Genomic DNA, 12,355 nt, shown 5'->3' on the forward strand with positions numbered 1-12,355 from the left:
AGCCAGAGCTCTTGGGAGGTTGTGACCTCCCCATTCTGTTCCCAACCTCTCCAGTGAGTTGCAAGGAAGAGACACAGCTGAGGCCTCCAGAGCAATAGATCCTGGAGACTTCACAGGTCCCTGCCAGGACTTAGTGCCCCAGACAAAGGCTAGGAAGCTGCTGGACATAACACTCACGCAAGTGCAGGGGACAGAAGCAAGACTCTAGTTAGCATACCCCTGCACCTCCACTGAGGGCTTCCACATGCTCCCTCTATTCAGATTCTCATCACCACCACAATGTCTTCAAGACACAGTTATTATTCCCAGGTTTATAAAGTGGAAACTGCGGGTCTGGAGGAGATGTGTCTTCCACAAAATCCCCAAAAGACTCCTCTGATGGTAGGTGGGGTGGTCTTCAGGCCAGGTCCTGGGTCTGGTGATCTTTACAAAAGGCACATCCCAAGGCTTTGCACAGTGAAAGAAAAAACAAGCCCCCCTGGCAGAGGGAGTTTTCTTCCCAACTAAAGAGGCATCTCAGCCTACCCCCAAGTCATGGCTCGGGACACCCGACAGGTTAAGGTGGGCAGGAAACATGCAGGTTAAGGTGGGCAGGAATCTGCCTCCTTTCCTTTGGACCTCTGGACCTGGGCAGGATCCGAGTTTTAGCATCGATTCCCAACTCCTGTACAGACGCAGCAGAGTTCCTAAGCTTCCAAGAAATATGGCTAAGTTCACATCCCGCAGAGCTACTCCCTGGGTAGACAGGTCGAGTGTTATGGCCTCCACGTCGTTTGTCTCAGACTCGCCCACTTGGATCTCCGACTCTCACTGTCTCTCATAGGCTTCTTGGCCCCTGACTCTAGCTTTCTGCTCTCTCAGCTTCTTTGGGTGACTCTTTCACCATCAATCTTAGGTCTAGGTGTATCTGCCCTATTGCCCTGCGTCTCCCTCCGAGCTCTCCTAGTCTGATTTCTACCTTTGTCCTGCTTCTACTTTCCTCTAAAAAACAGGCGACAGACTGGGGTCCAAAGTAAACTCCGAGATGAATGCTCCCAGACAGCATTCCCAGTGGACGCAAGTGTCCTGTGCTGGGGAGGCTTGGAAAGGGTGTGCTGGACAACGACGCGCTACTGGCTTTGGGCTGCCAGTCCGCCTCTCTCCCTATCTAGGGAGGGGCCAGAGCAAAAGCGCACTAGTACAGAGGGAGGGGCGGGGGGGGCACTCTAAGGCCACAGCGGCCACCCTGGGGACCCCAAGCTCCGCCCCGCTCCGTTCCTATTGGCCTTAGGCTCCCCCGCCCCCAGCCGCCTGCTCCAGCACCCGGGCATTTAGGCTACCACAGATAAATAGCCCAGAGCTCCTGGCGCGCGCGCTAAGTTAGGGGTAAGGAAGCCCCAGAGCGCTCGGTTTCTTTGCCACACGTCCCGCCCCACAGGACAGGGCGGGGTGAGGACAGTCGGGCGTGCATTCAAACGCCCGGCACTTTGCCACTGCACCACCGGGACTTTGGAGTGACAAGAAAGTTCTGGGCAACTCCTGCCCTTTCAAGTTGGGCGAGGCCAGGTTCCCTGCTGGGATATGGAGCTACTGTCGCCCCCGCTCCGAGACGTGGACTTGACGGGCCCAGACGGCTCCCTCTGCTCTTTTGCCACAGCAGACGACTTCTACGACGACCCGTGTTTCGACTCCCCGGACCTGCGCTTTTTCGAGGATCTTGACCCGCGCCTTGTGCACGTGGGAGCGCTCCTGAAGCCCGAGGAGCACTCCCACTTCCCTGCAGCTGTTCTCCCGGCCCCCGGCGCGCGCGAGGATGAGCATGTGCGCGCGCCCAGCGGGCACCACCAGGCGGGCCGCTGCCTTCTGTGGGCCTGCAAGGCTTGCAAGCGCAAGACTACCAACGCAGACCGCCGCAAGGCTGCCACCATGCGTGAGCGGCGCCGCCTGAGTAAAGTTAATGAGGCCTTTGAGACGCTCAAGCGCTGCACGTCCAGCAACCCCAACCAGCGGCTGCCTAAGGTGGAAATCCTGCGCAATGCCATCCGCTACATCGAGGGCCTTCAGGCTCTGCTGCGCGACCAAGACGCCGCGCCCCCTGGTGCTACTGCCTTCTATGCGCCGGGCCCGCTGCCCCCAGGCCGCAGCGGCGAGCACTACAGCGGCGACTCAGACGTGTCCAGCCCACGCTCCAACTGCTCTGACGGCATGGTAAGGCCGGCTCCCCAGGGGGGAGGAGAAAAGAAGGCAGCGCTGGGGATATGTGCGACGCATTCTGAACACAGGGAACTGAACCCTGAGGGGTGGGCCTTCCAGGTGTACTGGGCAGCGGTCGCGGGGGTCGGGGGCGTGGATCCCGGTGTACTGGGCAGCTGTCGCAGGAGTAGCCTACTACTGTGGAGGTGCGCAGGACTTCCGCGATCCGCGGTATTGGCGGAGCTATTAGAATACTGCTCCGCGAACATAAAGGCACGCTTTTTCTTCACTTTTCCCTACTTCCAAAACGCAGATACTGGCGGGGGGCGGGGGGAGGCTGGGGTTGTGGCTCAGTAGTACAGTGCTCGCCTAACATGCTTGAGGCACTGAGTTCAATCCTCAGCACCATATAAATGTAAAATAAAGATATTGTGTCCAGTAAAAACTTAAAATTTAATATTTTTTAAAATGCAGATACGTCCGTCCTTCATTTGTTTGGCCCTGCATAATGCAGATCTGAGCTCATGCCAGACGAACAGACGCGGTCCCGGAATTCGTGGCTGAAATTTTGGGAGTTGGGGAGGGGGCAGCTATAGGGAGTGGTGCTCGGGCTCCTCGCGGTCCCACCGACCTGACGTGGTCATCCTTGCGGTTTACAGATGGACTATAGCGGCCCCCCAAGCGGCGCCCGGCGGCGGACCTGCTACGACGGCGCCTACTACAATGAAGCACCCAACGGTGCGTATACCCGGCCTAGCCCTGCTCGTGCCTCCTTCGCCCGTTCCCTTTGAGAGGTTCCGTCTTCCCTCTAACTAGTACCTCCACCCCAGCACACATATATGTTGGGTGATGATGCAGGGAATGAAAACCTAAACGTTCAGCTACTTCCCCTTTCGCCCCCCACTCTCTCTGGACAGTCCCAGACTCTGGTAGGTCCTCAGTTTTCCCTCTGCCCCAAAGCACTGGACCCATGGGGTGAGAGACTTGCTTCGGTTCAACCCCTGCTTACTAGCCTACTCCTCCCCGAGCAGAGCCCAGGCCCGGGAAGAGTGCTGCGGTGTCGAGCCTCGACTGCCTGTCCAGCATTGTGGAGCGCATCTCCACTGAGAGTCCTGCGGCGCCCGCGCTCCTGCTGACTGATGCGACACCAGAGTCACCTTCACTCCAACAAGAGGCAGCTGACTCCAGTGAGGGCGAGCGTGGAACCCCTGCCCCGTCCCCGGAAGCCGCCCCGCAGTGCCCTGCAGGCACGAACCCCAACCCGATCTACCAAGTGCTCTGAAAGGGACAGGCTGCAGTGCCAGAGGGCGCCGCTGCCTACCCAAGAGATGGTACCCTTAGGGTATCTCGCACCCAAAAGATAGAACTTAAATGCCACTCCTCCCAACTGCGCTTGAAAAGCGACCCCCTCCCGAGGTGGGAGAACCGAAATGTTCTTCCTGTCCCTCCAACAGGACAAGAACTTAGCCCGTGTTTTCCACGAAGCACCCTGCCCTGATACCTACGTAATGGCCATTTGGGGTTTCTCCATGAGCCATAGCTGATCCTTGAGGAGCCAGGTTCCCTTTCCTTGCTGCCTCCCACTCCATTTGGGTTGAGACCCTCCCAAACCTAAGCCCCGCCCCTTTCCCCATGCCCAGGTTTTTTTTTTTTTTTTTTTTTTTTTTTGGAGTGGCGTGTCCCCTCTTTTCCGAAGCCCTCGCGACACCCACTCTTTCCCATAGCCGACGAGGTGCGCTCCAGTCCCAAAGGTAACTGGTGTAACCGTACCCCACCCTTACCCCGCCGCGGTTCAGGACCACTTTTTGTAATACTTTTGTAATCTACTCCTGTAAATAAGAGTTGCTTTGCCAGAGCAGGAGCCCCTAGGGCTGTATTTATCTCTGAGGCATGGTGTGTGGTGCAACAGGGACTTTGTATGTTTATAAGTCGGGCGGGAGAGCCGCGGGCGCTCACTTGCTCAGGTGTTCGAAATAAAAACGCTAATTTATACCACGGTGGCTCGGTGGCTCGGCTTTCCCTGGGCGTGGGAGCAGGATCCGAGGAAACTCCGCAGGCTGAGCCAGCTGTCCCGCAGCGACCCCTGTAGGCGGCTGACGGTTGCAAGGAGGCAGCAAGAAAGGAAGATGCTTGTCTCTATTGATAGGAGGGGAGGTTCCTCCACCCTTGAGGTATATCACCACACACAAGTCAGTGGTTCTCCCAGAAGGATGGGAGGGTGCTCATGGCATTAGAAGTAAAAACTAAATGCCCCTGGAGGAGCATTGCAAGCTGTATGGCACTTAAAGGCTCTTAATGATAGGTGTAACCACAAGGGGAGGGCACAAACAGAAAGGCTTCTCTACTCAGGAACCATGCTTGAAACATCTTTGTACTGTCTCATCTCAAGGACACAGGGCCCAAAGCCTGTGAGGAGAGGGCACAGGAACACAGTGGGTATAGGTGTTCATCAGGCTATAAACTCTCCAAGAGCACAGGAGGGGTCATTGTTTTAGCCAGAGCATGAGGAATACTTCCTGAATGAGGCACCAGTTGAGCTGTAGCTTGAGAAACAAGAGAAGACAAAGCCCACAGAGGGACACCACATACACATAGCCACCTCTGTGCGTCCTTGACCCCAGAGAGATGGCTTGGATAAAGTTTCTCCCTGTCCACATATACCTCCACCCATGCAAACCCTCTTCTCGAAAACCTACAGGCCCACTTTCAAGGCGTTGATTATGGAGTCCTGGGCCTGTGCCAGAAGGACCAGCCTTGTGCCACACATAAGGATCCACTCTCTGATCTGAGGAGAGCCTCTGTTCTCTCAACACAGGGTCCCCAAGCAGCCACCTGGAGCATTCTGTTACTAGTGATGCTCTGCTTGTCTTTTGGCTGCTTCCTCGGATGCTCCTCAGGGTTCTTTACACTCCTTTGAGGCCCTTGAGAGCTCATTCAGGACTTTACCTGTTCAACAGATGGCAAGTCCTGTGTTGGGGAAAAACAGAGAACGTTGGATGCTGTTCCTGCCCTTGGGAAACATTTGGAGCGTGTTATATTTCAAAGAATGAAGCACTATAATAGGGGTGTGTGTGCCATGGGATCAGAGGAGAGGGTTCCCTAACCATTCTAGGGAAGGTATAGACAAACACATAAACTCTAAAAACAGTCTTGAAGAAACTGGTCAGGAAAGAGGGATCAAAGGAGGGTGCTCCAAGCTGAGAAAACAGCAAGTGCAAAGACCCAGAGGTGAGAAAAAGCCATGCCTTCATAGAACTATGTGCTTAAAGGGAAGGGGCTAGAGGTGAAATGGGGGAAAAGGCAGAGACAGAGCCACAGTGGGCCTCATTTGGTCTTTATCCTGAGGGTAATAGGGAGTCACAGAAGAATCAAAGTGGGGAAAGGATATAAATAAACCTATATTTTAGAAAGGTCAGTTTGGGTTGGCAGAATGGATAAGAGGGAACAAAACTTGAAATAGGAAGATCTGTCATGAGATTATTGATTTTGCTCAGAGAAGATATGACATGTCCTGAAATGGGGCAGTGATGGGGATGGAAAGGAGGCATAGAATTGGAGACTGTTGTGCCAAATAATTACAGGTGTTGTGGGTACAGTGGAGACCTCTGATGACAGACTCCCTATTTTCATACAGCTTAAAAGCTGAGGAGGAAATGGCCATTAGACAAAGAATCAAGTGAATAAATTTAATGTTACAAATGGTGAGAAATGCTCTAAGGAAAAGCAAAGGGTGCAAGGAGAGATGAAAGTGGGGAATGAGAAGGTAATCAGGTGACAAGAGGAGGAAGCAGGATTTCTGCACTGAGTTTCACTCCTGGGGAAACTGCCTTGCAGCAGGGATCACAGCTCAGTAAGCAGAGAGTAAGCTGGACCTCAGCCCCCACTCACCTCCTTATCCAGTTGCTCTTGCACAATGACCAACCTGCATAACTGTTCACAGCCCCTTGTATGTGGAGACTGTAGGGAAGTGAAGAGAAAGAAGAACCCATGAATGACTTCAGGCTCTGGTTCACTTTGGTGCCATTATAAGGATGTGTATTTTGGTGCCATTATAAGGATGGGGACATCCGAAGGAGAAACAGGTATAGTGATACATTTAGACTGGATGCTTCTGGTCATGAATAATGGAAACCACATTCAAACTAGCTTACACCCCACAAGGAGGTGGTCTGAAAGGACAATTTGGAAGTAAAGCTGTAAGCACCACTCTATCCATGGGTGTCAGGAGCTGGGACTAGAGCCCTTTCACTTTTTCATGCCTCTCCCTCTTTGTCTCTACTCAGCTTTACCCTCTCCTAGTCCAGCAACTCATCTCAACATTGAATTCCAGTTAGAAGATTCCCAGAAGAACTCTAACTGGACCAAGTCAGTCGTGAAGCCAGGTTTGCACTCAGGCTGAGAGACTCTGTACACTGTAATCTCAGCTGCCTTGCTATGCCACCTCCACAGAAGAAGTCAAGAGAGGAGTGAGGAAAGTTAGGAGATAGGGGAGCAGCTGGAGATTAGATCATTCACAGGAAAATGGGGTTCAGGCACCCTTGTGGCCTGTGTTTTACCTTAATCCCCATGGGGAACATGTAGCCGAGCTCAACTCCATTTGCAGTGTAGCTGAAACGTCTCTTGCACATGAGGCCATTTTTACCTGAGCTGCACCTGAGTAAGCACCAACGCCATGCCCTCCAGAGATGTAGCATGTGTCTTAACATATGTGCTCCTATGATTAGAGTGCATCACCAGAGGCTGATATACCAAACCGCCCACAGAGTTTAGGCTTTAGGTCCTCTCCCTTGCACGAATCCCTTCCAAGGCCCTGAAAGAAGCCCTAGAAATATGTCCACATGGCCTAGTTCTTTTTTAATTTTCCAAAGTAAATTACTCTAAGCTATTGGTTATGACCATTGCCTCTTTCTGGTTCCTTCTTGTGTTGGGTTGCATTTTGGGCACATTGAGATCCTATCTAAAGGTATAAATTTCATTTAGGATGGGTGGAGTATATTTTAAATAAATGGAATATTTTTAAAAAGGTAATAATGTTGAACAATGATGTAAATTAAAATGATTCTAACATTAAGAAGACAAACGTATCTAAATTTAGATCATTCCAAAAAGTAGTTATTACAAGAAAGGGATAGCTTTTGAATAGATGTGGAAAAGACTCTTGTATTGTTTGATAATCCAGTCAATGAAGAATAGTGAATCATATAAACACATTGGGAAAATATTTAAATTTTTTGTTCTTCTGGCACAAAATACTGACATCAACAAAGACAGCATACGATTTATAATACGCCACTATAACAAGACGTCACACCAACACAATTTTAATAAACTTTACCAATGAAAAATATTTAAAATTTATTACCATACAAGAGAATTCAAAATGCCTTGAGCTCTTACAGCCCCCAGAGGAAAGAAACTTGATTGAGATTTCCCCAAATGTGACACCAATCCTAAAAATGTACATGACATTTCTTTTTTTTTAAGAGAGAGAGAATTTTTTTAATATTTATTTTTTAGTTTTCAGCAGACACAACATCTTTGTTTGCATGTGGTGCTGAGGATCGAACCTGGGCCGCACACATGCCAGGCGAGCATGCTACCGCTTGAGCCACATCCCCAGCCCTGTACATGACATTTCTAATAGAGCTGTGAGCCTGAAAGAAGCTTCCTGAAATTATTAATTGGTACAAACAAGTTTTGATCAAAACTTTGTTGAAAGAAAGACGGAATGATCTCTCTGTTCTCTATATCAAAAAAATCTTATTATAAAACCATGGCACTTGAAGAAACAATCAAAGAATGTGCAGCCGGGTGCAGGTGGAAAGGGGTAGGCTGCAAAAGGCAAGAAAAGGGAGGAACAGGGGGAAGGCAGAAAAATGAGGAGAGGAGGAAGAACATGAGGACAAAGATGATGTGATGATGATGAAGAACGAGTTTTTTTCTCATCTGCAAAACATTTATGCCACCTGCACACAAGTCACTACTATTAAAAAAATTTTGATTTGTGATTGGGTAATATTTGTTTTAATACCATACAGGATCATTTTTGCATAGTTAATATTTTTTCAGACAACAATTAACAGTGGGTTTTAATTCCTGTAGAACTTTCCCAGGAGCAGGGAAAAGTGAGTCCAGAATAATACATGGATGGCTACATGGTGGCATGGGATTGAGGCCTGGCTGTGCCATTCATCAGCTGGGGGCCTTGGAATGTGACCTAACCTATTTGGGCTTCAGTTTTCACTTTGTAAAATAAATTAATGATTTTAAAAGGCATATCCCATGTGTTGGTCAGCTTTTTGTCACCACCACCCAAATACCTGAAAGAACAAACCAGAGGAGGAAAGGTTTATTTGGGGCACAGAGTTTCAGAGGTTCAGTCCATTGTCAGCTCACTCCATTGTTTTGGGCTTGAGGCAAGGCAGAATATCATGGCGGAAGGGTTTGGCAGAGGAGAGCAGCTCAACTCATGACAGCCAGGAAGGAGAAAGAGTGAAGAGCTAAAGAGGAAATAAAATCCCAAAGGCACACCTCCAGTGACCTGCTCCAGCAGCCACGCCTCACCTGCCTACGGTTACCATCCATTTAGTCCATTTAGATTAATACTTTAAATGGATTAATCCAGTGATTAAGTTACAGCTCTTATAATTATTCATCTCACCTCTGAACATTCCTGCATTGTCTAGCAAGAGCTTATTGTGGGACACCTCATATCCAAACCATAACATCTCACGTCTGAAATTCTTTAGTACTTCACTTAAAGCATTTCAGGAAAACAAAAAAGATAATGAAGTAGATCTTTTACAGATAAGGGATCTGGGAACATAGACTAAGATTTTTCTCTGACCTCTTGGTTAGCTGATCTTTCCTTATATTTTTTCAAAATATTTTATTGTTATAATTCATATGATATAAAACTCACCCTTTATAGTGTATATTTCATTATTTTGTACCATATTCACAGGGTTGTGCAACCATCACCACTATCTAATTCCAGAACATTTCCATCACCTCCAAAAGAAATTTATCCCCATTAGCAATCACTCCCTACTATCCTTCCTTTCCCAGACCTTGGCAACCACTGATCTATTTTCTGACTCCACGGATTTGCGTCTTTGGGACAATTTATATGAATACAAGCACACAATATGTGTTTTTTCATAGAGGACTTCTTTCACTCAGAACAATGTTTTCAAGGATAGTCCATGTTTTAGCATGTATTAGTACTTCATTTCTTTTTGTGGCTGAATAATATTCCTGTGTATGAATATATCACATTTTATTTCTCTCTTCATCAGTTGATGTACATTGCGTTTTTTCCACCTAGCTACTATGAATATCTCGAAGGAAATGCATGTACAAATTTTTGTATACATGTATACTTTTAATTCTCTAGGATATTTACTTAAAATTGAAATTTGTGGGTATATAATAACTCTATGTTTAATTTTTTAAGAACTGCCAAACTTTTTCCAAAGCAGCTGCACCATTTCACATTCCTATCAACAACGTATGAGAATTCCAATTTCTCCTTCTCCTTGACAACACTTAAAATTGTTTGTCTTTTTTATTTTAAGCATCCTAATGGGTACAAAGTAGTATCTCCTTGTGGTTTTGAGTTTCATCTCCCTAGTAATTAATGATGTTGAACATGTATTCATGTCTTATTGGCCATCTGCATATCTTTGGTAATTTTCAAATCCTTTGCCTATTTTTAAATTGGGTTGTCCTTTTATTGTTGAGTTATGGGAATTCTTTATACATTCCAGATACTACACCTTTATCAGACACATGGTTTTCAAACGTTTTCTATCGCTTTGCAGATTGTCTTTTCATGTTCTTTGAAGCACAAAAGATCCTTTTATTTCAATGAAGTCTAATTTATCTTTTGTCTTTTTTTTTTTTTTTTTTGCTTGTTTGTGGTCACATCAAGACACCATTACCTAGCCCAAGTTCTCATAAGAATCTTATAGTTTTAACTTTTACATTTAGGAATTTGATCCATTTATAGTTAATTTTTATATAGTATAAAATATAAAATCTGTTCTTTTGCACACAGGTATCCAGTTGTTCTAGCATCATTTATTGAAAAGACTATTCTTTCTCCATCCAATTGGCTTGGAATTCTTGCCAAAAATTAATTGCCCATATGTATGGGTTTATTTTCTAGATTCTCAATTCTATCTATTCTATTCTCAATTCTATTCAATTCCATCTATATATCTATTCTTATATCAGTGCCACACATTCTTGATTACTGAAGCTTTATAGTTAGTTTTGAAATTAGAAAGTGTCAGTACTCAGTTTCGTTTTTCTTTTTCAAGATTGTTTTATCTATTTGGGTCCCTTGCATTCTGTAAATACATTTATACAGCCCTGTCCTGGTGTTATTTTTCAATAGGCACTAACCTTGCCTGGTACAACTAGAGAGCTGAAAACTGGCATGAAATAATAACGTGGTTCTTTTTGGTGCTCCGCCCAAAGTTCTATAAAGAGGGGTAATATATTTTTGACTTTCAGTCATTTTTGATGCAGCTTATACAAAATATTTTTATAACTGAATATCATTGTCAAATTGCCAAAAAATATGGCAATTGATTTTGTTGGCATTCTGAATGCTTCCACATAAGTATAACTTTCTTAAAAGTATTACATAGGTGTACAAGGCAGTAAATAAAAATAAGATTAATTTCTGGATATTTTAATGTTTGTTGTTGTTATGGATCTGGAACATTCCCAAAGGCTCATGGGTTGGAAGTTTGGTCTCCAATGCAGCAATATTCAGAGATGGAGCCTTTGGGAAAGAGAGCATATCTTGGGCTCTGACCTCATCAGTGGATTAATTCATTAATGGATACATAATTTGATAGCCTTATTAAGAGGTGGTGGAAATTGTGGGAGGGGGATGTAGTTGAAGGGAGTGGGTCTTTGTGGGTATGCACTTGGGGACTGTATCTGTCCTGGCCCTTCCCTTCTCTTTCTTCTTCCTGGCCACCATGGAGTACATAGTTTTCCTCCATCCTTCAAATAAATCTTTCCTTCTCTAGGTTGCTTTTCTCAGGTATCTTGTCCCAGTGACAAAAAGCTGAATAACAGTGGAATTTGTCAGCTTTTAAAAATTTATATTTGGTCCTGATTTATTTTCTAAGTCTAAATAAAATATTCATTTTGTCCCCAATTTATATTCTTTTTTTTTTTTTTGCCTTTTTAAAAAGGAATTACTCCCCCCCACACATAAATGTCTTGACTTTAGCCCCTACATCACCTGGACCCACCCTGGCACACTGCTGACCACATGTCTCTGGGGGCTGACACATACATACACAGGTACCTACCAGTGCAGCAAGGCACACATGGAACGGCAAGGCTTTTCCCATCAGAAGAGCCACAAGTCTCTGGTTACATCTGGGAAAACTCAGTGGCCCCCTACCCAGTCTTGCTAGGGACAGGCTTGTAGAAGAGCCCGCACTCACCCATCTTCTCTGTACATGTGCATCCCTGACCATCTTCATATACCTTACCACGCCCATCATCAACTCCCATCTCCCTACCTCATTCCCACAGTCAGCACGGAGAGGAGTCAAAGCCCTTCTGAAAGGCCAAGCCCACCCAAGGAGGCCTGATGCTCTGCCCCTGGGCCACCCTGAAATGACCGGAACCTATGAGAGAGAGAGGCCAAGTGAGGGCTGGTCACAAAGAGATGGGGGCAGGTATGCAGCCCCAAGGGAGGGAGAAAAAAGAGGAGAGGATGTGAGGCAAATTCTCACAAAATAATATTCCCTTTTAAACAGATGAGGAAACAGAAACCTAGAGACACTAGCTTACATAACTAGTAAACAGCAAAAATAAGATTTGTAACCAAGTCTGTCTAGATCAGGGATTCTCTCAAATGGAGAAAACTTCAGACCCCAGGGGACACTTGGCAGACACAAGTCTATAGGTTTTTTTTATGACTGCTATTGGAGAAGAGGGTTCTAATGACATCTAGTGGATAGAGCCCTGCTGAACTTTCTACCATGCATAGTACAGCACCTTACACATCTCCAGCAAAGAATTATCTGGTCCAAAATGTCAACAGTGCAAAAGTTGAAACATTCTGGTCTAGACATCTCCCCAGAATGTTCTTCACCTTAGCCCCTTTCTAGGGTTTTCATGGCTTAAGAGATCTGGGACCTCCTACCCA

The 12,355-nt window shown here is 46.5% G+C and overlaps 1 protein-coding gene across 1 annotated transcript; it reads left to right on the plus strand.

Annotated features, from left to right (window-relative positions):
* Positions 1-1,372: 1,372 nt before the first annotated feature.
* Positions 1,373-4,155, plus strand: Myod1 (myogenic differentiation 1). Its single transcript, XM_076844245.2, has 3 exons — positions 1,373-2,187; positions 2,832-2,910; positions 3,204-4,155. The coding sequence occupies exons 1-3, from the start codon at positions 1,561-1,563 to the stop codon at positions 3,452-3,454; spliced, it is 957 nt and encodes a 318-aa protein (XP_076700360.1). The 5' UTR covers positions 1,373-1,560; the 3' UTR covers positions 3,455-4,155.
* The last annotated feature ends 8,200 nt before the right edge of the window (positions 4,156-12,355 follow it).

Source organism: Callospermophilus lateralis, chromosome 2 (genome assembly GCF_048772815.1).
Source record: "Callospermophilus lateralis isolate mCalLat2 chromosome 2, mCalLat2.hap1, whole genome shotgun sequence".
NCBI lineage: Eukaryota > Metazoa > Chordata > Mammalia > Rodentia > Sciuridae > Callospermophilus > Callospermophilus lateralis.